This window comes from Mustela nivalis (assembly GCF_964662115.1).
Source record: "Mustela nivalis genome assembly, chromosome: 4".
NCBI lineage: Eukaryota > Metazoa > Chordata > Mammalia > Carnivora > Mustelidae > Mustela > Mustela nivalis.
This window is the reverse complement of record NC_139023.1, coordinates 34,967,785-34,990,685: the sequence shown is the minus strand read 5'-3', so window position 1 is coordinate 34,990,685 and position 22,901 is coordinate 34,967,785. Positions and strand designations below refer to the sequence as shown.

The window sequence follows — 22,901 nt, the reverse complement described above, 5'->3', positions numbered from 1 at the left end:
TAATCTCCCATATTAGTAGCGGTATATTGTAAAATGCAGATCTACAATAATACATACTGTTTTTTTCTCTGTATGCATTTAGGTAAAAGGAAGGGAAAAAGGAAGCAAGAGGTCATTGTATCCAACTTATCCTCTGAACTTTGAAGGTTATTTATGGGAGCGCCTAGGTGGCTCAGTCTGTTGAGCAACCGACTTGAAGAAGTTCAGGTCTTGATCAGGGTTGCGAGATCAAGCCCCGTGGTGGACTCCCTGCTCAGTGGGGAGTCTGCTCCTCTCCCTCTGTCCCTCCCCTGGCTTGCTTGTGTTCTCTCTCTGTCAAATAAATTAATTAATTTAAAAAATCAAAGTCATTTATAAATATTACTTTGCCAGGCTGGCACTAATATATTTCTTCTAGTGTTTTGGTCTAAAACTTGAATTAAGAGCCAGAATATGAATAAATTAGATGGTAACATCTAGTTTGGGGCTGCACACTCTAGTTTTTGTTTGTCTGTTTGCTTTAAGGAAAGTGACTATATTTTAAAACGAGAACCTTCAGTGTTCCTTTTATCACTTTAACCATTCAAAAGTGTAAGTGAAGGAACTAAGTACATTCACAGTGTTGTGTAGCGCTTGGTGTCTCCATTTTAATGACTACATGAAGCCCCACTCAGCTACAGTCTGCTCTCAGTGTGAGCTTCCGGATCAGCTCTTTCTCCTCAGTTTCCTTTCAACTCCAGAGAAAAGACAACTTGCTTTGCCAAAAAACAGTCTGAATGTTCCCGTGACTGTCTTTCCACTTCCATTGGTTCTGTTCACGCACTGCTGCTCAAAACATAGCCTCATACTCACAACTAGCTGTAACGGAGTCTGGGAAATTTAATTTTTATCTTATTTACTTATTTTATTTTAAAGATTTTATTTATTTATTTGAGAGAAAGAGAGAGCACGAGCAGGGGGAGGGGCAGAGGCAGAGGGAGAAGCAGGCTCGCAGCAGGGAGCCCAATGTGGGGCTGTATCCCGGGACCCTGGGATCATGACCTGAGCTGAAGGTTAATGCTTAACCCACTGAGCCACCCAGGCATTGCAAAGGAAATTTAATGTTTAGTAGGATCACCGACTATATGCCAGCTAAAAATTCTAAAAGGAGGATTATAGAAATTGGGAACAATTTGACGTGCTCATTCGACCCACCCCTTCCTTCCAAATCACGTCTGCTAAGACCCGCCTCAAATGCCATCCTGCCTCCAGGAAGCCTTCCTCTCTTCCTCAGCTGGAATGAACGTTACCTTTATGTCCAAATAGCATTTCATTTTCATCATTTATGGCCATTCTCATAGTTCATCAATTATTTCTGTAGGTGTCTTCACTTCTCCACAAGATTGCTCTCATTCTCCTAGGACCTCCACTTTTTTTTTTTTTAAGATTTTATTTATTTGGCAGAGAAAGACACAGCAAGAGAGGGGACACAAGCAGGGGGAGTGGGAGAAGGAGAAGCAGGCCTCTGACAGAGCAAGGAGCCCGATGTGGGGCTTAATCCCAGGACCCTGGGATCATGACCTGAGCTGAAGGCAGACACTTAACGACTGAGTCACCCAGGCGCCCCTGCCCTCCATTCTTTAGCACCTCATGACATCTGCCTTAGAGTGGGTACAGACAGTTAATTTGAAATAGTTTAAATATTGCTCCCTGAATGCAAATACAGTGGATTTATGGGCAGCTAGACCTTAATTTCACTGTGTTGACCGTCTCTCCTTTCTTTTCTCAGCCTCCTATCAAACCTCCTCTCAAACCTATCAGACCCTCTTCTGGTAGTTGGGAGTCTCCAAGAGGATGAAGGGCAGGGACTCCCCTCCTCAGTTTTGCCCTATCTACCTTCTGATTCTTTCCTTGGGGTGGTATTCCTTTAGTCTGCCTAAGGCCACAGATGCTCACTCTTTTCACCGTTCCTCTAAAATGAGGCTTTCAACGTCAAGAAAAGCTCCTATTCAAATGGCTGTGACCTCGAGCAAATTACTTCATCTCTCTAGCTTTCTGCCTTCCTCTGAAAATGGGGATAGAACTCATCTCAAAGGACGTATGTGAGGAATAGATGAGAAGATGCACCTAAAGGGCCTGCCATCGAGCCTGCATCGTAAACTGTGTTAATTATGAAACTCTTAGTGATTCCAGCGCCTATGCGTGGCTCTGGTTCAGTGGGACCAGCTTGTCACCGTGTCTAATGGCCATGTCCGTCACCTGCCCACCACTGTGCAGTAAGAACTTCGCGTGAACATTGATCTCACATAATCTTTGTAACAACTCTTCGTGTTAGAGGTTAATTATCTCCAGTTTACAGGTGAAGAAAATAAGGCTTTCAGGTAACTTAGCCAAAATATCCCATGCTAATCTGTAGTGCGGTTAGGATTCAAAGCTTAAGTGGAATGACACATTCTGGAGAACACGTCCTGAGACAGGTTTCACTTTTCTATATATACTTCTCTGTTTGAATGTTTTCTTTTGTGCCACACCCCTCTATTGTTTTCGTCCTTCCTCCTTCCCTTTTTTCTTCCTTCCTTCCTCCTTCCCTTCCTTCCTTCATTCCTTTTTATTGTAGAGTAGGACAGGGGCAGAGGGAATCCCAAGCAGGCCCCACGCCCAGCACGGAGCCCAACGAAGGGTTCCACCTCACAACCCCAAGATCATGACGTGAGGCAAAGCCGAGTTCAACCCTTCACTGATTGAGCCACGCAGGTGCTGTCCCTGTATTATTTTCAGATGTAAATCCTAGTTAATAAACTCACCACTATTCATTGCCCCAATCAAAAACATCCCAGCTAATAAAAATAGAAACCTTATGTCATTTAAAACACACACACACACATGTATACACACACACACATATACACACACAGTCTTTAATTTTCTTAGTAGCGAGAAAAAGCCTAACCACCTTCTTGCAACTTTTCACATGAAGGACTCAAATTGCTGTGTTAAGTTACTTGTCCAGGTACTGGTTTCCCCCACCCCCCTCATTACAAGGGGAAGGTATACATGGTTTTATATCTTTCCCTTTTCCCTTTTTAGTCAATAACTATACTTTAGGGGTGCCTGGATGGCTAAATGGGTTGAGCCTCTCCCTTTGGCTCAGGTCATGATCTCAGGGTCCTGGGATCGAGCCCAGCGTTGGGCTCTCTGCGCGGCAGGGAGCCTGCTTCCCCACCCCTCTCTCTGCCTACTTGTGACCTCTGTCGAATAAATAAACAAAATCTTAAAAAAAAGAAAAACTATACTTTACACATAATTATTTACTTATCAGTCCTAGGCACTGAAGCATCCTGCAGCTAAAATCAGTGCCTGATTCTATCTGCTTTCCTAAGAAATCTTTGGATTATAATTCCCCTTAATGGGATATAAGATTATTAAGCAGAAAACAAGAATATTTAAGCAGGAATGTAAAGCAAATTCTAATTAATAAGTTCATTCTCACCTCAGGGTCTTTTGAGTAAGGGTTCATTTTATGTTCAATCACTCTGATGCTTTTCTCTTTCTGATGTTTTTTTTTTCACTCTGATCTGCAAACGTTTTCTTAAAGAGCCAGATAGCAAATATTTTAGGCTTTTCACGCCAAGGGGCAAAATTGGGGACTTACATAACCATTTAAAATGTAATCATGTGAAAACCATTCTTAGCTTACAGGTGGCTGCCCAGATTTGGCCCATGAGCTTTGGTTTGCCAATGCGTGATCTATTTGCTAAATTCCCACCCTTTCTTACATCACTTGAATGATGTAATACCTTTTCTCAAAGAAGCAAGGAGTAATATTTTTCTGTCTAATGTCAGACTGTCACAACTCATTTGTTACCTGCACTATGACAAAAAATACACCCACGCAATTGTTGATAGAGAATATTTTATTTATGTATTTGATATCGGTACAGATGTCTGTCCTCATCTGTATATTTGTCTCTGCATTCTTACTGAGCTGCAAAATTCCTAAAGGATGACACTGTATCGTTCACTTGATTTGTACATTCTCAGCAAAGCACAAGCATCAGATGGACATCTGACATATTTCAATAATGATAACGGACAAGAGAAAATAAAAGTCAATAAGAGACATAAGAAAAAAGCACATGGAAACATATAAAAATTCTCATTTTAGAGTTATGCTATACAGAATTTGTAAAATCTACTGCTTTAAGTTCATACATGAGATTATATTGGTTTTCTTATTTAAAGAAAAAGGGGAAACTTCAACAAGCTATAGAAATAAAAATGCAAAATAGAGGTAACAAATATTTTTGGCTCTTGAACTAAAATAATAGTGATTGGTGAGAAAAAATGAGGTGTGAAGACTAAACTAGACCATTACTGATATTCTAAAAAGAAAATTGCCTTTTAGTCTTATTTGAATTGATTGGAATTGAGCAGTGATGATCTTCTGGGGGTAAAAAAAACAACACAGCTCCTTAAAACAAAAGGAGTAAAGGAACATTACCCAAACCAAACTTGTAGTGTCACTAGTAACATGGAAGCAGAGGGAAAATATTTTGAGCACATCCAAAGGAAAAAGAAAAAAAAAAAAAGAAAAGCACACAAGGCCCCATGCTGTCTGCTGCATCCTCCTTCCAGGTTCAGAGAGACCGGAAACAGCTTGGCAAATGCCTTACCCAGTTAAGCTGGAAATCTCTAAGTCTCCAGGACACTTTTTGAAAGAGTAGCAGGTTTAGCCCAATATTTAGGACAGCAATCTCATGATTTAAAATACATATTTAATGACAAGTAAATAAACCAATGATCAGAAAAACTGAAGAGTGCCTTTTCCCTTATAATGTGATATTAAAAGTGCTGCCTATGGACATTTTGTAAAGTAAAAAGTGTTTCAGGTTTAATTTTTATTTTACAAAAATCGACACCATTAAAACCGACATGATTATTTACCACTCATCCAATCACTTAAGTAACAACATTATAAAAATATGTAAAAAATATTCTAGATTCATAATACCAGATACGCTAATTCTCATACAGCTAATATAAATTTGATTATTAAAAAAATAGCTTATTTCCTTAAAAACACTTTGTTCGTTTACCATTTAATATCAGGTAGATATCTGCTATCCTAAAGTACCAAAAAAATTATAAATAAAAATGGCAATGTTTATACTCTGGGTTTCTTGTTCGGTGGATCCTGAAGACTGAACTTTGGAATTTCCCCAGAAGGAGCATATGGAATTCTCTTTGAAGACACTTTTTTTCCAATTGTTTCAATCTAGAGGAGAAAAAAAGACTTTAGAAAGAAAATCTCGAGTATTCTTTTTTCCTTTTATTTTATTTATTTATTTATTTTTTCTTTTTTCCTTTTAAAAGCAAAAGAGGGAGGCGCCTGGGTGGCTCAGTCAGTTGGGTGTCTGCCTTTGGCTCGGGTCATGGTCCCAGGGTCCTGGGATCGAGCCCCGCGTAGGGCTCCCTGCTCGGCAAGAAGCCTGCTTCTCCCTCTCCCACTCCTCCAGCTTGTGTTCCCTCTCTCACTGTCTCTCTCTCTCTCTCTCAAATCAATCAATCAATCAATCAATCTTTAAAAATAAATAAAAGCAAAAGAGGGTCTCAAGTTGTCTGGGTTGCTACAAAAGATCTTTGGTTCCTCCCATGTTTTTTATGTTTCTAGAGTCAGTCTACACACTCTCCTCTTCCTAGCCATGTCTGGAGACTCTTATAACTGCCACTCCTGACACCAGACACCCTCACACAGAGGATAGACTCACGTGCCACCAGTGTCTCAGCACGTGAATGAAAGCAACTCACAGACCAGGTTCCAGGGGAATCACATTCTTTCTCAAACTCTCTTCTCATGTCTGCTTCCCTTATTCTAAGGAATTAGCATAAGCGGTCACAACATAGATTTCAGGAATTCAGGCTTCTTTTTTTTTTTTTTTTTTTTTTTAATATTTTATTTATTTATTTGACAGAGATCACAAGTAGGCAGAAAGGCAGGCAGAGAGAGAGGAGGAAGCAGGCTCCCTGCTGAGCAGAGAGCCCGATGTGGGGCTAGATCCCAAGACCCTGGGACCTTGACCTGAGCCGAAGGCAGAGGCTTTAACCCGCTGAGCCACCCAGGCGCCCCGGAATTCAGGCTTCTGAGTCTGAAAGGCCCCAGCTGGATTCCTGACTGATAATTGCGTCCACCCAGGTTCTCTAGGTCTTCCTTCCTCATTTATAAACGGTGTTACGACCACTCATTTCAAAAGGCTGTGGTATGGATTAAAGCAGATAAAGTGCTCAGCACTGTGTCTGACAGACAAGTCAGCCTTTAATAAATAAATGGTAGTCTATTTTTATTTTGCATATTACATTTTAAACTGTTCCTCACATATCCAAAATCATTCATCTTATTTTTAAAGGCACTGCTTCTTCAATGACCATAATTTTAGCTCCTCTCTCCAGCAAAAATATACTATACAATTTTCATAAGTGCCTTTGAGTTAAAAATTAATATTTAATTCTGACTCAAAGGGCTTCTGCATTGTATTCATCAATTGTCTCAATGACTTATATATGCCCTTTATTTAGTGATTCCATTCCTAATATTTTTCCTATTTTTTAAAATCCCTAACTACAGGGGTGCCTGGGTGGCTCAGCTGTTAAGCATCTGCCTTCGGCTCAGGTCATGACCCCAGGGTCCTGGGAATAAACCCCATTTGGGGCTCCCTGCTCAGCGGGGAGTCTGCTTCTCCCTCTCCCACTTTATGTCCCGTCTCTTGCTGTGTCTTTCTCTGTCAAATAAATAAATAAAATCTTTAAAAATAAATAAATGAATCCCTACTACAAGAAGTTAACTTTTATAAGAACTCAAACTCACATTAAATCTATTTATCTATCTTTATATCTCTTCTCCCTTAGACGAGTCATAAAAGTAGAAGAGAAAATGTGTCTGTGCCTTGGAAGTCATCTTTAAAAAATAACATTGCTTCAGTTTAAGTCATGACTGGAAAAAGCAGTCATGTTGTTACTCACTAAGGAGGGGCAGGACAGAAAAATCCCCAGGGTCTCTGGTGGAGTGTTAACAGACAAGGATGTCATCTGCTTCTGGTTGCAAGTGAATCCCTCATGAATGAGAAATGAGCAATGAATTCTAAGTAGGAAGGATCTTCAACAAGTCAGTGACAGGTCATGAGAACCAGATCAGATCTTCTAAGCAGCAGATAAGGCCCAAACGGTATGTCTCCGAGGCAGCCGGCACTGAGATGTGCACAGCCAGCTCTGCGCCCTGCCCGGCCCTGCTCTGCTCGAGGATTCTGCTGACTGCCCTCTCCTGGCGTATTTCTTCATCCTTCGCAACCTCCCCTCAAGCCTCCCGCCCCCACATACACGCTGCTCTGAGGAGATGGAAAGTACCTCCTTCTTATTAATACTCTTGGGGCTCCCAGGGAAAATTGAAATTGATGCAACATAGAATGTACTGTTCGGGTTACTGTCGGCTCTCTAAACATTCCATAATTAATTGACAAACTTGGAATTAATTAAAAAACGCCAGTCCCATGGAAGCTCCCATACTTTTCACTCAAACCTCTGAGGTGCTGGGACAGTGTTGAACACTCAGATGGTTCAGGATCCCGTACAACATGTGACGATATACTGCACCTTGCAGTTTTGTTTTGCCTTTTTTTTTTAAGATTTTATTAATTTATTTGTCAGATAGAGAGCACAATCAGGGGGAGCGGCAGGCAGAGGGAGAGGGAGAGGCAGGCTCCCTGCTAAGCAAGAAGCCTGATGTTGGTCTTGATCCCAGGACCCCAGGATCATGACCTGAGCTGAAGGCAGACACTTAACCAACTGAGCCACCCAGGTGTCCCCATTTTGCAGTTTTCAAAACATTCATATAGGAATAAGAGACCTGGCCTCTGAGGGGGTCAATGTGTTCCAGACAGTTTGACAGAGCAGCCTGAGTGACTCTGGGAAGAAAAAAATTAACTTTTTTTCTAAAATAATTAAAATTTTTTTAAGGTTTTCTTTTTTAAAAAAAGATTTTATTTGACAGAGAGAGACACAGCAAGAGAAGAAACACAGGCAGAGGGAGTGGGAGGGGGGAAAAGCAGGCTCCCCACTAAGCAAGAAGCCCGATGCAGGGCTCGATCCCAGGACCCTGAGATCATGACCCGAGCCGAAGGCAGAGGCTTAACCTACTGAGCCACCCAGGTGCCCCTCTTACTTGATCTTAATATGAGGTAAGGCAAGGTAGACAAATACTAAATGATCTTTAGATCACAAATCAAGGAGGGAATAAAGTAATTACAGAAATCACATAGAGATTTCCCAGAGAACTAACATGTTGCCCCAAGTTATGTTATTGCTAAAGTAGAAAATATTAAAATTCTAAAACTCAAACACATTAAAAAGCAAATGACCAAGCAAACAAAACCAGACCCATCTGGGATCATAATGACCTGGAAGCCAATGGTTTGTAGCTCATTGTGGAGCCCGTCCAAGACACGCCGCCCATCAAAGATAAAGGCTGGCTTCAGCATTTTCTTATGAATACGCTCATAATCCAGTTCCTATAAAGACAGAAGCAAAAAAAAAAAAAAAATTAGAACATATACATGAACACATACTCAACCCCAAATGATACCAGAATCCTTCTAAAATTTTTGTTAATATGACTTTTGTCACCTCACCTTAAACATGTCCCACTCTGTGCAAATAACCACAGCATGGGCGCCATCACATGCTTCGTATGGGTCCTTGGAAATGGTCACAAGCCGGGACACTATAACAACAAGAGCCATAAGAAACTGATAATAAGAAAGGGGTTATTTATAATTATGCACTTTAATACTAGGATTGCAGGCAGATTGAGGGTCTGACAGAAGTGGAATGACCCTCTTTGGTCACTCATTTCTGGTTGAAATGAGAATGAGAGCAATGATGGGTGCCTGGAGCACCTGATTCTTGCCCTAGCAGTATCTCCTCGGAACCTCGGGGGCTTTTCAGAATATGTTGGAAAATCCATTAGACTAACCCACTGTTAATCATGTCAAATCAAAGTTGATGGAACAATGTCTAAGAGTTTAATTTATCATACCAACGATAAAAATGGAATAACCACAGAAGCAACACAAATGTTTAACAATAGATGAATGGATAAAGAAGATGTCTCTCTAACACACACACACACACACGCACATACACATGACAGAATATTATTCAGCCATAAAAAAAGAATGAAATCTTGCCATTTGCAATGACATGGATGGAGCTAGAGTGTATTATGCCAAGTGAAACAAGTCAGAGAAAGACAAGTACCATGTGATTTCACTCATGTGGAATTTAAGAAACAACACAAACAAACAAAGAAAAACAAGAGAGAAAGGGAGACAAACCAAAAAACAGACCTTATTTTTAAAAAGATTTTATTTATTTACTTGGCAGAGACAGGCAGAGATCACAAGTAGGCAGAGAGGCAGGCAGAGAGAGAGGGGGAAGCAGGCTCCCTGCCGAGCAGAGAGCGAGATGCGGGGGTTTGATTCCAGGAGGCTGAGATCATGAGCTGTGCGGAAAGCAGAGGCTTAACCCACTGAGCCACCCAGGCGCCCCAAGAAACAGACTAAGGTTATGAGAGGGGAGGCGGGTGGGGGATGGGTGAGTAGGTGATGAGGTTTAAAGAGAATACTTACCTTCATGAGCACTGAGTAATGTACAGAATTGTTGAATCAGTAAATTATAAACCAGAAACAAATACTGTAATAATACTGAAAATAATGTAATACTGTAGGTTAACTATACTGGAATGAAAACATTTTTTAAACGCAGTATTTCATTAAAACACACATGCACACAACGACAGAACAACCAAAGGTTTCTAGAAAACAAACAGGTTTTGGGGCCCATACTCAAAGTGACTCATGAGACTCAAAGCCTTACCTTGGTCATCCTGGGAAACTCCTGGGTGAGAAAGATCCACAACTATTTGTTCCCTTGGTACTTTGGGATCATATATATGGAGGTGTGCACCTTCATCCATCAAATATTTGCTGATATATATACTAGAAGATTCTCTGAAGGAAAAAAAAATCAGTGTTTCTAAGCTTAGAAATGGCATATATTCTAATAATCTAGAAGCTTACAGAGGAAAGATTCTATCTCTTGTGAGGATAAAGATGTTCACTTTATTTTTATTCTTCATACTCAATATATATGCATATATTTCACATACACACATCCACCACTAAAAATCAAAATCTCAAAGGGGTTGAAATATTTTAAAGAACTGGTACCTCGTATCACCGGTGTCCTTTTTGAATGCAAATCCCAAAATAGCTATCTTCTTATCAGTTACGGTATTAAACAAACTGTCTATAATCCGGGAAGCAAACCTCCTTCTCTGGTAGTCATTCATATCTATAACCTGAAATTACACGTACAGTTATGCAATGTTGCCTGTATAATGAGTGTGGTTAAAAGAGGAGTGGCCTATGCCATACACTGCTCACAGTTTACAGTACTATTGTATGAATAGTAACAGGGGGCAAAGATTAATCAACCTCTTCAGTATCTATTGATAAAAAAAAAAAAAGAATTAGCACCCCACCACTTAAAACCATCATAAAAATTTTCATTTGGCTTAACTTTCCATGCACCCATCTGGGATAGAATAGATATAAAGATGGGGCACACAGTTAAGTTTCAACCCCATTAGGGATCTAGCTGCAAGAACAGCCTAAAAATCCACATAGAAAACAAGTGTTCTCCTTAGCCAACTTTTCCAAACCCTGTAGGAGCAAAGCTGTAACCAATCAAACCCCAAAACATCCCCTCCTATGCTTACCTGTCACCCCTCACCAGTGAGTAGAAAGTGGACAGAGAACAGTTGAACTGCACAGAGTTACACCTGCCCTCTAGATGAGTCAAAATACCACTAACCCTTGGCAAACCTGTTGTTTTGTTGAGAGAGAGGGAGTGTGTGCAGGGAGGGGGAGGGGAAGAGAGGGAGAGAAAGAATCTTAAGCAGGCCCAGGGGGATCTCATGACCTTGAGATCATGACCTGAGCTGAAATCAAGAGTCAGAAGCTTAACCAACTGAGCCACCCAGGTGCCCCTTTCCCTTGGCAAAGTTTTTAAAGCGATATTATTATAAGTGTAAAAGTCTCTGGGCACCTAATCCTTTACTTGCCTAAGAGTTTATAAACAATCTTCATATTCATGACCAGAGGAATATAAGCAAAGGGGTTGGTTTTTACTTTTTTAAGGCTCTGATTTTTAGGGGCTGTCTCGAAATTTGAGAGCTTGGGAAATGAGACCCCCCAAATCAAGCATTTATCTGTATTTTTGCCATGATGGACAGAAAGATAAAGTCATCTCACTGGATTGAGTGAAACTGTTACATTATATATTTTTCTTTAAAAGTAGATTTTCTTATATTCTCACCCACTGCTGAAATCTAAAAAACCATAAACTTGCAGAAAAACTTTGGGGGAAGATATATATACTGGCTGGTGTCTTGGACAAATTATTTAAAATCTCTAAGACTCAGTTTCCTCACCTATAAATTGGGGATAATATTAGTGACGAGGACTAAACGAAATACTACGTGCAAAGTACCTAAAAAAAAAAAAAAAATGCCTCGTTCAGAGACAGCACTCAATTAATATTAACTCTATTTTCAATTTGGGAAGGATCTCTAATTTCAGCTCTGTGAATCTCAAAAGGACAAAACAGGTATCAACACACACAAACCACTAGAAAGCATTACGATACAGGTTCTTTCTTTATTTTGATTTTCTGTCTTTAAGATCGAAAATAGTTATAATTTTTTACTTTAAAAAATATTCTTTTATTTATTTCTAAAGATTTTATTTATTTATTTGAGAGAAAGAGTGAGTGAGAGAGAGCACTCAGGCCGGGGAGAAGCAGAGGCAGAAGGAGAAGCAGACACCCTGCTAGCAGGGAGCCCGTGTGAGGTTTGATCCCAGGACCCTGGGATCATGACCTGAGCCAAAGGTAGCTGCCCAACTGACTGAGCCACCCAGGTGTCCCAGAAGAGTTATAATTTCTTACAAGATTTACTTTTCTATTTTAGAGAGAGAGTGAGCTAGAGTGTGGGGCAGGGGGAAACGGAGGAGAGAGAATCTCAAGCGGACTCCATGTTGAACGTGGAGCCCGAGGTGGGACTCGATCCCAAACCAAGAGTTGTATGCTTAACTGACAGTGCCACCGAGGTGCCCGAAAGGAATTATAATTAAGAATAATAGTTTTCCTGTTGCTCCCCATCACCCACCAGTGACAAATTTTAAAAAAGAAAAAAGAGAGAGAGAGAGAGATGTGAAGGGGCACCTGGGTGGCTCGATATTTCGATAGTTAAGCGTCTGCCTTCAGCTCAGGTAAGATTCCAGGGTCCTGGGATCAGGCCTCACATCGGGCTCCCTGCTGTGCGTGAAGCCTGCTTCTCTCTCTCCCACTCCCCCTGCTTGTGTTCCCTTTCTCGCTGTGTCTGTGTCAAAATAAATAAATAAATAAATAAAATCAATCTTAAAAAAAAAAGCATCTGACTCTGGATATTGAGTTAGGTCATGATCTCAGTGTCATGAGGTCAAGCCCCATGTCGGGCTCCATGCTGAGGCCTCTTCTCCCTCTACCCTTTTCCCCACAAAAAGAATAATAGTTCTTGCTTTCCTCTGGGAGCAAACTTGTCATAAAACTAATAGTAACATGGTTTACCAGAAATTTCCATCAGAGTTCATTAGCAAAAAAGACAAATCAAAAACACAGAAGACTAATAAATAAAACTAACATAAATGAAAAGAATGAGACATGAGTTCCTGGAGTAAATAAATCCTATCAAAAACATTTTACAGACAAAGGGTGACATGTTTTAATTAGAAGTTAATCAAAAGTTGTTGGCTATAAAGATTAATACCTGCTGCCAATAACGTGCTACTTCAGGCAAATTCAGAGCCTCGCAGAGATAAACCAAATTCAGAACATCTTTCTGAAAGCAGCTTCCACCAAAACCTGAAGAAAAAAGTGGCAATATTTTCATTTATGAACCATAACTGAATTATGTGACAAATCTGTCATAAATTTGAGGGCCTATGCTAGAATTTTTTTTCTAAGTAAACTCCATACCCCACATGGGTCTCGAACTTACAACTCCAAGATCAAGAGTCACATGCACTACTGACTGGCAGCCAGATGGCCCTATGACAGGATTTTTTTTTTCTTTTTCTTTCTTTCTTTTTTTTTTTTTTTTTTTTAATTCATTTGACAGAGACACAGTGAGAGAGGGAACACAAGCAGGGGAAGTGGGAGAGAGAGGAGCAGGCTTCCCGCTGAGCATGGAGCCTGATGCAGGGCTCGATCCCGGACCCTAGGATCATGACCTGAGCTGAACGCAGACACTTGATAACTGAGCCACCCAGGAGCCCCTCTTTTCCTTTTTTAGAGAGAGGGGAAGGATGGGAGAGTCAGAGGGGGAGGGAGAGAATCTTAAGCAGGTTCCATGCCTACTACGGATCTCATAAACCTGAGATCACGACCTGAGTGGAAATCAAGGCTAAGACACTTAACCAAGAGTCACACAGGCGCCCCTAGAATTTTTAATAATAAAATTCAGATGTCAGAAATTTAGTGGATTTGGAGATTGCGTGAAATCTTCAAGCAACTAATAAACTCTATAAACAATTTCCAGATAATCTTCTAGTTAATGTTTTATATGGCTACATTTTCTATTTTATTTCTCATTCATCTAGGATCACTGCCCCACATCTCTTACTTTAGCACAGGGCTGGTAAACTTTTATGGGACAAACTGTAAATATTTTAGCCTTCGTGAGCACAACTATATAATTCTGCCTTTGCAGCTCAAAAGCAGTCAGACAATATGTAATAAAATAGCTATGGTTAAGTCTTTAATCCCCATCACCTGTTTCCCTCATCCCCCACATCCCCTCTGGCTACACTATCATTATGTTTGTTGGTTTGTCTCTTTTCTCCTTTGCTTGTTTTGTTTTTTAAATTCCATATATGAGTGAAATCACATGGCATTTGTTTTTCTGACTGACTTATTTCTCTAGCATTATTCTCTCTAGATCCCTTCCTGTTGGTGCAAATAGCATCGTTTCATTCTTTTTTATGGCTGAGTAATAGCCCATTGTGTATATACACCCTGTCTTCCTTACCCATTCACCATTGGACACTTGGATTGGACACTTGGGTTGCCTCCCTAACTTGCCTACTGTAAATCATGTTCATAAAAGTAAACATAAGGGTGCACGTATCTTTTCCAGTCAGAGTTTTTGTATTCTCTGGGTAAATACCCAGTAGCAGAGTTACTGGACCATATGGTGTTTCTATTTTTAATTTTTGAGGAGCCTCCATACTGTTTCCCAGAGTGGTGCACCAGTTTGTATTCCCACCAACAGAGCATGAGAACTCCTTTTTCTCCACATCCTCACCAACCTTGTGGTTTCCTGTGTTGTTGGTTTTAATCATTCTGACAGTTGTGAGGTGATATCTCATTGTGGTTTTGATTTGTATTTCCCTGATGTTGAGTGATGTTTTCATGTGTCTGTTGGCCATCTGTATGTCTTCTTCGGAGAAATGTTTGTTCATGTCTTCTACCCGCACCCTTTTTTAAAGTTCTATGCCCAGAATGCAACTTGAACTCATGACCCTGAGATCAAGAATCGCAACTGAGCCAGGCAGGTGCCCTCTAACCATTTTTTATTGGATTATTTAGTTTTTTGGGTGTTGAGTTATATAAGTACTTTATATTTTTTATTTATTTACTTTTTTAAAAGATTTTATTTATTTATTTGACAGAGAAAGAGAGATCACAAGTAGGCAGAGAGGCAGGCACAGAAAGAGAAGGGGAAGTAGGCTCCCCACTGAGCAGCGAGCCTGATGAGGGTCTTGATCCCAGGACCCTGAAATCATGACTGAGCTAAAGGCAGAGGCTTAACCCACTGAGCCGCTCAGGTGCCCCTCTTTATATATTTTAGATCCTATTTATCGAATATGTCATTAGCAAAATCTTCTCCCATTCAGTAGGTTGTATTTTAGTTTTGTTGATACATAATCATTTTGTGTTGCTTTTTTATTTTTTAAAATAATCTCTACCCCCAATATGAGGCTCAAACTCATGACCCAGAGGATAAGAACTGTATGTTCTACCAACTGAGCCAGCCAGGCATCCCTGTTTTTATTTTTGTGTGTATAAAGACACCTCATTTAAATATATCTTGTTGATGTACTCGAACTCATGCCTGAATAAAGCATGAGTGAAATCACATGGTATTTGTTTTTCTGACCTCAGGTATTTTGTCTGAGGGGCACACATCACAGGCTCCTGGCATTTCAGAACACTAGCTAGCATTAGTGCGTGGCACGCAATATGCCTGGGGGCCATTTAAAAAAATGAAATCACCACCAAAAAGCACAAAAAATGTAAAAAATGTGGCACGAAGTAGATCACAAAAAGAGCATTTGTTTACAGAATGGGAGCTGAAACCAGAAAATAAGTGCACTGCATGACACAATTTCAGCTGGGAAGGTCTGTGTTGGTGACTCAATTTTTTTGCTGCTCTCCATGTCTACAAATGACCACGAAAGCACTATAAGCATTGATTTAGGGCTTACAAATAAGTTTCAGCAAGTAGGATAATTCATACGTACAGACCTGGCAAATAATGAGGACCAACTGTCTTTCACCAAGGCCACATTTCTGAATGTATATATTAGTAGGCAAAGCAAATGACAGGGAATTTTCTTCCTGTTTGCTTTAGTAAGGTATTGAGTTATTTCCTAACTCATAGGTCTCCCCAATTTACTCTTCCTAAATGTTCTAACTAAATATTAATTAATCCCCCTAAAATGGCAAACTATACTTATCTTACTAATCAATCAGTGATTATTAAAATAATGTAAGTTTAATTATCGCTTCACTTGGCAAGTTCTTGACAGGTTGAAGGCTACACATGTCATGTAATCATTACTCTAAGTGCATTAAATTATGCAAAGACGTCCTTAAAGTTAGAGACCTAGCCACAGGAACCTCCTTTATGTATAGAAACATTTCAATTTACCAACACTAGCTTTCAGAAACTTATTTCCAATTCTCTGGTCCATTCCAATGGCTGTTGCCACTTCTTCTACATCAGCCCCTGTGGCTTCACAGAGGGCGCTAATGGAGTTAATGCTGCTGATCCTCTGGGCAAGAAAAGCATTTGCTGCCTTTGGGGGAAAAAAAGAAAGGAAAAGTACGATGAGTTAAAATAGCAATTTTCTATGTCAGGATTATATTTCATCGAGTTGATATAATTACTGAGGGAGATAGAGAAGTTACTAATGGGCTCAATTTGAGGAGGCTATGGATGTGCTGGTAAAGGAAAATTTGTTTTTGTTTTTGTTTTTTTAAAGATTATTTATTTATTTGTCAGAGAGAGAAAGAGAGAGCGCAAACAGGGAGATGCAGGCTCTCCACTGAGCAGGGAGCTGGACAACGGACTTCATCCCAGGACCCTGAGATCATGACCTTAACTGACCAAACCATCCAGGCATCCCAAGGGAAATATTTTAAATTAGAGAAGAAAGAGGATTAAGATTGGGATTAAAAATAGAAAGAGTGATTTTAAAAACTATTTTCTTTTTAAAGATTTATTTGAGAGAGAGAGAAAGAGAAAGGGAGCAAGCCAGCGCAGGGGTAGGGGAGGCAGAGAGAACAGGAGAGAGAGAATCTCAAGCCGACTCCCCATTGAGCACAGAACCTGACTGAGAGCTGGATCCCATGACCTGAGATCATGACCTGAGCCGAAATCAAGAATCAGACACTCAACCAACTGAGGCACCCAGGAGCCCCATTAAAAACTACTATTTTTAGTGTACTCTCCATCTTATGTTACATTTTATTAAAAAGTTAGAATTTGGGGTACCTGGGTGGCTCAATGAGCTAAGCCTCTGTCTTCCACTCGGGTCATGGTCTCAGGGTCCTCAAATGGAGCCCCACATCGGGCTCCCTGCTCAGCATGGAGCCTGCTTCCCCCTCTCTTTCTGCCTGCCTCTCTGCCTACTTGTGAAATCTCTCTGTGTCAAATAAATAAATAACACCTTAAAAGAAATTTAGAATTTTCTAGAACATTTTATACTGTGATATTTTATTTCCCTTGTGAAAATTATTTCACAATGGACAAGAAAGTACCTGTGTGGCTTATTAGGCTTAAGAGAAATTAGTCCTTAGCTTTGTATTTCATGGAGGGTTGAACGCTGTGTACCAACCAGTTTGGAAAGTTCTGAAGACCAAGTATTAGTGGTGAGGATCTTTTCTCTGGGAACCCAGTGCTCGTACACAGCACACAGTGCCTGCACGGCCTTCTGGCCCTCAGGGGTTTCATCCCCTCCAATCAGCACTCTGTCCGGGTTCTTCAGGTCCTTGATGGCCGTTCCTTCCGCTAAGAACTCAGGGTTGGACAGCACCTAGAATCCCAACGCAAAGCCAAGTTTCAAACTTAGAATTAACCGGGAGCGACTATAAGGCATCAATATTTATGTAAGAATCAGGTTCCAGGGCTGCCTTTGTTTATACCTGTAAATTCAAGTTGGGTTTTGTGTTTGCATCAAATATCCGACGAATACTTTCTGCTGCTCGCACTGGAACTGTGCTTTTCTCCGTCACAATTTTGTACCCGTGTGAGTTTTGCACAATGCGTCTGGCACAAGCCTCGATATACTTCAGGTCTGCCGCGCGACCTTTCCCCATTCCGTAGGTTTTTGTTGGAGTGTTCACCTGATGAAAGCACATGGGATTATGAATGAAAATATCCATGAGAGATTCAGTGATTTCAAGATGAACCTCGAGCCATCAGTTAACTAGTTAAGCGGGAAGCTATTATCATTAGCTTTCATTTAACCCCCTATTAGTTTCATGGAAATGATACATTTTAATAATATAATCATCAGACAGATGCCTGAAGCATCTGGGGAAGTCGTTGAACAAATTTTTGTTGAGAAGCTCCTGTATAATGACAGATACCCAGGCAGGCAGCTTCCAAGCTAAGCCCTGGAGATACAAAGATGAATGAGACTGTTCCTGTCCTCGAGGAGTTCACAGGCTGAAATGAAATGTAAGTTTCCTTTCCTCTTTATTGTATGCAATATATCCAGGTCTTTAAAACCTTTTCTATCCTCCTTTCTAATAGACCAAAATCAATAGCTTTTCAAAAGTATTTGCGGTATCATTCACAAATGTTTTCTTAGCTCATTAAAGTGAGACATTATCTAGCATCTTTAGGACTCACAATACTATGTAGACAACTATCAAACAGAAAGAAAAAGAAATCATGAGTCCAAACTCTAGGCATTTCCTTTTGGCTTAGCTGTACCATGGAACCTTGGAGAAGTGTAGCTACCTTTGTTTCAACTACCTCATTGGAAAAATGAGGATAGCAGGCTCTCTAAAAATCTAACATGTGGGTTTTATAATGCTTTGGTAAAAATCAAAGCACTCCAAAAAGCCCAAAATTCTATAGAGGAAGAGAGAGACAGAGAGAGTAGTGTGTGTGTGTGTGTGTGTGTGTGTGTGTGTGTGTGTGTGTGTGTTTAAGCAGGCTCCATGCCCAATGTGGGGCTTGAACTCAGGATCCTAAGACTGAGTCTTATGCTCTACCACTGAATCAGCCAGGTGTCCCTTACACAAGAAGAGTTTTTGAACCAGTAATTAGTGGTACCAGTTCTTGTCTCTTGACAAGCTTATAACCTAACGGGGGACTAAAAAAGGAAGCAAGCCGAAATAAATCAAAACTCAAAGACTGCATTGAGGTGTGAAAATCCGGAGAACAAAAGCTGTTTATTTGCATGGAACAACTTAGGAAAAGCCTTAGACATGGAAGTCAGTGTTCACCAGAGCACACAAGGGCCAAGACCGCTAACAGGATAAGGCGGAACATGCTAAAAATGATAGAAGATCAGATGGCTTCCCCTCATACAGGTGCTCTGAAGAGAACAATTGCACACTGATTCATATACAACTATTCCTACCTAGAATATGCCTAAAATTAGCCTGGGGTAGGAGGAAAGGGAGAGAAATAGTAAATGAAGCAAGATCAGCCATGGTAACTGCTGACAGTAGAGAATGGGTAAATAGATTTCATTATATTATTGCCTCCATCTCTTGTATGAATTTGATATTTTCCATAATGAAAAGCAGACCACAAATAAATCCTAAAAAGCTTATCCAGAGAATAAAGAGAAGTAGGTGTGAGTTATACAGTAATAAATTACCATAAGAGGTATGCAAAGTAATAGCTTAGAAAGATCCAGGGCAGCTCAGGCTTCTGCAGAGAGGCAAGTGTAAAATTAGCTGTCTGGCCAGACCACCCTAAAGTAGACTCTACTGCCTTAGAATAGATCCATATATATATTTTTTTTTTTTTTTTTTTTTTTTTAAACAGAAAATTCCCCTACTCCCATTCCAGACTCTGGTTATCTAGAAGTTGGACTAAGATAACTTCGTGATTTTCCCCAAGTACCCAGCTACCCCAAAATCTTTTCTCATTTTCTATGCCTTGCTTCTTAACCTTCTCCAAGCTTAAGTAGAGGATGGGTAGGCGAGTCACAGAAGCTGTACCAATTTCTCTGAAGTAATTAAGAATGCCAAAAGAGAGACTGAATTTATAATGGCTTCACCACTGGCTTCATTACCACTTTCTCTGGATTTAACTTATCTTTATAGTACTGCTTTTGTCTCATCAGTCAGAAACAACCCCTAATTCAACAACATATAATCATTAACAGCATGCATAATCAATTCAACAACATTTACCCTCTAGGGACCCTATGATATTTCTTTCCATTAGTTCATGGGACTCAGTCAAAGCCCACGCCACTGACTTTCCCTTTATTCTTTAAGGCCCTAAAGGTCTTGAGTCATAGAACACCCTAGCTCAACCATATATTAGTGATCACTATACTATTACACAGATTTGAGCAAATGGTTACGAGGACAGCAAGAACTCACCTTGGTTTGAATATTAGATTATCAGAGTTCACTCCCAAGCACTGGCTCTATTTTTTCATTACAAAGGTCCAACAAGGTTAGCCATATTACCAAAGATGCCTGTAAACTAGCCTATAACCCAACACAAGCCAAACTGCAAAGAGTTCAGTTAAACTGACTTCTCCTGGCACAGCTGGCTGGCTCAGCAGAGCAGGAGACTCCTGATCACAGGGCCACAAATTTGAGCCCCATGTTAGGGATAGAGATCACTTAAAAATGAAATCTTTTTAAAAAATTTAAAAAAACAAGAAATCACATTATTTCTAGAACATAATTCATCTAGATAGGAGATGCCTATAAATTTGCACACATGCTTTAGCTAATTCTCTTTACCTCACCTCCACCAAGCAGTGGCAGAAACAAGAAGTGATGAAATATATATACCGTTACCACATGAGCCCAAACCAGCGCTTCTTAATTCTAGATCCCAGACTAGACCTATTTCCGAATTTATTTGTTCAATGATCAGTGATATATTTGACCAGGTGATTATGGGATACAATGAAATGTTGGACAAAGTGACAACCAAAATTCAATGGCACAACTCTATGGTAAGTAATGATGTGGCTTGATACCGACAGATGACTACCCAAATACATTGAAACGTCCATGTAGAAAAGAATGCGTTAAAACTCACACAAAGAAAATACTTACAGAAATAAATACAAGATCAGCTTCTTTAATGGCATCATCAATATTGGTAGAAAAAAACAGATTTTTTCCTCGACAGGATTCTACCACTTCTTTTAGTCCTGGCTAAAAAGAAAAAAGAAAAAAGAGCTGTGTATACAGTTTACCAGTCTTATGAGATAACCTGATAGTACAGAATTACCTTTGTTAAAGGAGAAAGTTATACTGCAATTTAAAGGTCTAGACTTGCTCTCAAAAAACACCTTTGTAGAAAAATCTGAGATCATACACCAAAGGCCAAAAGTGTACATTATGTAACAATACTAAATAGAGCAAAATCGACTCAGCCACAATAAAAGCACCAGGTTGTTTTACTGTGTCATTGTTTACCATGTGCCTGATTGTTTCATAAGAGTTAACAATTAACTGAGTATCAAGGCAATTATCAGAATAATTCAAGGTCTTCTGTGATTTCAAGCAAACATTTGATTTTGCATCATCATCATGAATGCAGGGTTTTACTCCCAAGAATTCAAGTCAGACAACCTGTGGTCAAACAGTCAACATCTACTCTATGCATATCTAAATATATATATTTTTTCTAAGTCCTAATGTAAGAAACACTTTAACTGAAAATTTTATTACTTTTCCCATACAGTGTAACAGGAAATATAGTTAAGAATACTGAGCTGTGGGGCGCCTGGGTGGCTCAGTGGATTAAGCCTCTACTTTCAGCTCAGGTCATGATCTCAGGGTCCTGGGATCAAGCCCTGCATGGGGCTCCCTGCTCAGCGGGAAACCTGCTTCTCTCTCCCTCTGCCTGCTGCTCCCCCTACTTGTGCCCTCTCTCTATATATATCAAATAAATAAATGAAATTTAAAAAAAAAAAAAAAAAGAAGAAGAAGAAGAAGAAAAAAGGATACTGTGCTGTATAAAACCACCTAACAAGTATTCTTGCAAAAAAAAAAAAAAAAGGAATGGAAGGAAGGGAGGGAGGGAGGGAAAAAAAAACAGATGTAAATCTGCTTAGATCAGTCCAATCAGCAAAACCCAGACTGAGACTTTCTATAGAATAAACAACCTGGTTTCTTCAACAAGTAAACTGAAGAGAAAAACAAAGAAAGAGAGATTAAAATACTATGGTCTTAAAAGACACAAGTGATACAAATCTATTGCAGTGTATGGCTCTTACCTAGATTCTGATTCAAGTAAACTAAAGGAAGAAGGACACGGATAAGAATTCCTGATACTAAGAAACTGTTCTTAAAATCTGTAGTAGTGACAAGAGTAACATGCTTGCTTCTTTTTTTTTTTTTTTTTTTTTAAGATTTTATTTATTTATTGAGACAGAGAGAGGGGGCGTTCACACAAGGAAGAGCAAGCAAGCAGGGGAAGGGCACAGGGAAAAGGAGAGAAAGAAGATCCAGCAAACTCCACGCAGAGTGCAGAGCCCCACATGGGGCTCAATCTTACAACCCTGAGATCATGACTGAGAGGAAATCAAGAGTTAGACGCTTAACCAACTGAGCCACCCAGGCACCCCAGGTGACAGGCTTACGTTTTTAAAATAATTATTATCTTTTTTTAAAGATAGTATTTATTTGTGTGAAAGAGAGAGAAGGGAGGAAGAAAGAGAGAGAGAGAGAATATGGGGGGAGGGGCAGAGGGACATGGAGAAATAGGCTCCCTGCTGAGCAGGGAGTGCAGCCATCATAAAAATGATTTCCTTGGTTCTAGAAAATGAGGGTAAAAGGTTATAGAGTAGTGATTTTGCAGAGAAGACTGAATTTAGTCTTATATATAATCCCCTAATATTTAAATAAAAGTAACCTAAAATCAGAGCAATGCAGGATTTATACTAAGCCTTAATGACACCTCAAAACAAACAGCTATATTATTCTGTTAAAATCAATGAGATATTTGTAGATCTCCAAAACTGATGCAATAGTAGTTAATAATATAGATCCTACATCTTATTAAATTCATTATATAATTATCACAATTAGTATTGAGAATTTATAGGGTAATTTTATGGAAGAACTCAAACCCTTTCGCAGGGTAATATTATCTTTCATTTTATTCAGAAAGAATAAAGCAAATTCTCCATTTTGCTTTTTAACAAGTAGCTATTAAATTGTTACAAAGTTAACAAGAAAACTAGTAACTATTCAGAAAATAAGTAATACAAATTAAAATGTTTTAATTGTTAAATATTAACACTTTCTGGGATGCCTGGGTGGCTCAGCCGGTTAAGCATCTCCCTTCA

At 39.7% G+C, this 22,901-nt stretch overlaps 2 protein-coding genes across 4 annotated transcripts in view; one reads left to right on the top strand and one right to left on the bottom strand.

Annotated features, from left to right (window-relative positions):
* LIAS (lipoic acid synthetase) overlaps positions 1-22,901 on the top strand; it is a 475,402-nt gene that overhangs the window by 22,697 nt on the left and 429,804 nt on the right. The gene's annotated exons all lie outside the window — the stretch shown is intronic.
* The window catches only part of UGDH (UDP-glucose 6-dehydrogenase), a 34,539-nt gene continuing 15,495 nt past the window's right edge, over positions 3,858-22,901 (bottom strand). For all 3 annotated transcript variants that reach the window (XM_082728888.1, XM_082728889.1, XM_082728890.1), the window contains 10 exons: positions 20,659-20,760; positions 17,536-17,736; positions 17,229-17,426; positions 16,040-16,187; positions 12,875-12,969; positions 10,236-10,366; positions 9,883-10,016; positions 8,637-8,728; positions 8,406-8,516; positions 3,858-5,233 (listed from right to left, as the gene is read on the bottom strand). In XM_082728888.1, the coding sequence (XP_082585014.1) occupies positions 5,123-5,233; positions 8,406-8,516; positions 8,637-8,728; positions 9,883-10,016; positions 10,236-10,366; positions 12,875-12,969; positions 16,040-16,187; positions 17,229-17,426; positions 17,536-17,736; positions 20,659-20,760 (1,323 nt within the window). In that variant the 3' untranslated portion in view covers positions 3,858-5,122. The remainder of the gene's footprint in view (positions 5,234-8,405; positions 8,517-8,636; positions 8,729-9,882; positions 10,017-10,235; positions 10,367-12,874; positions 12,970-16,039; positions 16,188-17,228; positions 17,427-17,535; positions 17,737-20,658; positions 20,761-22,901) is intronic.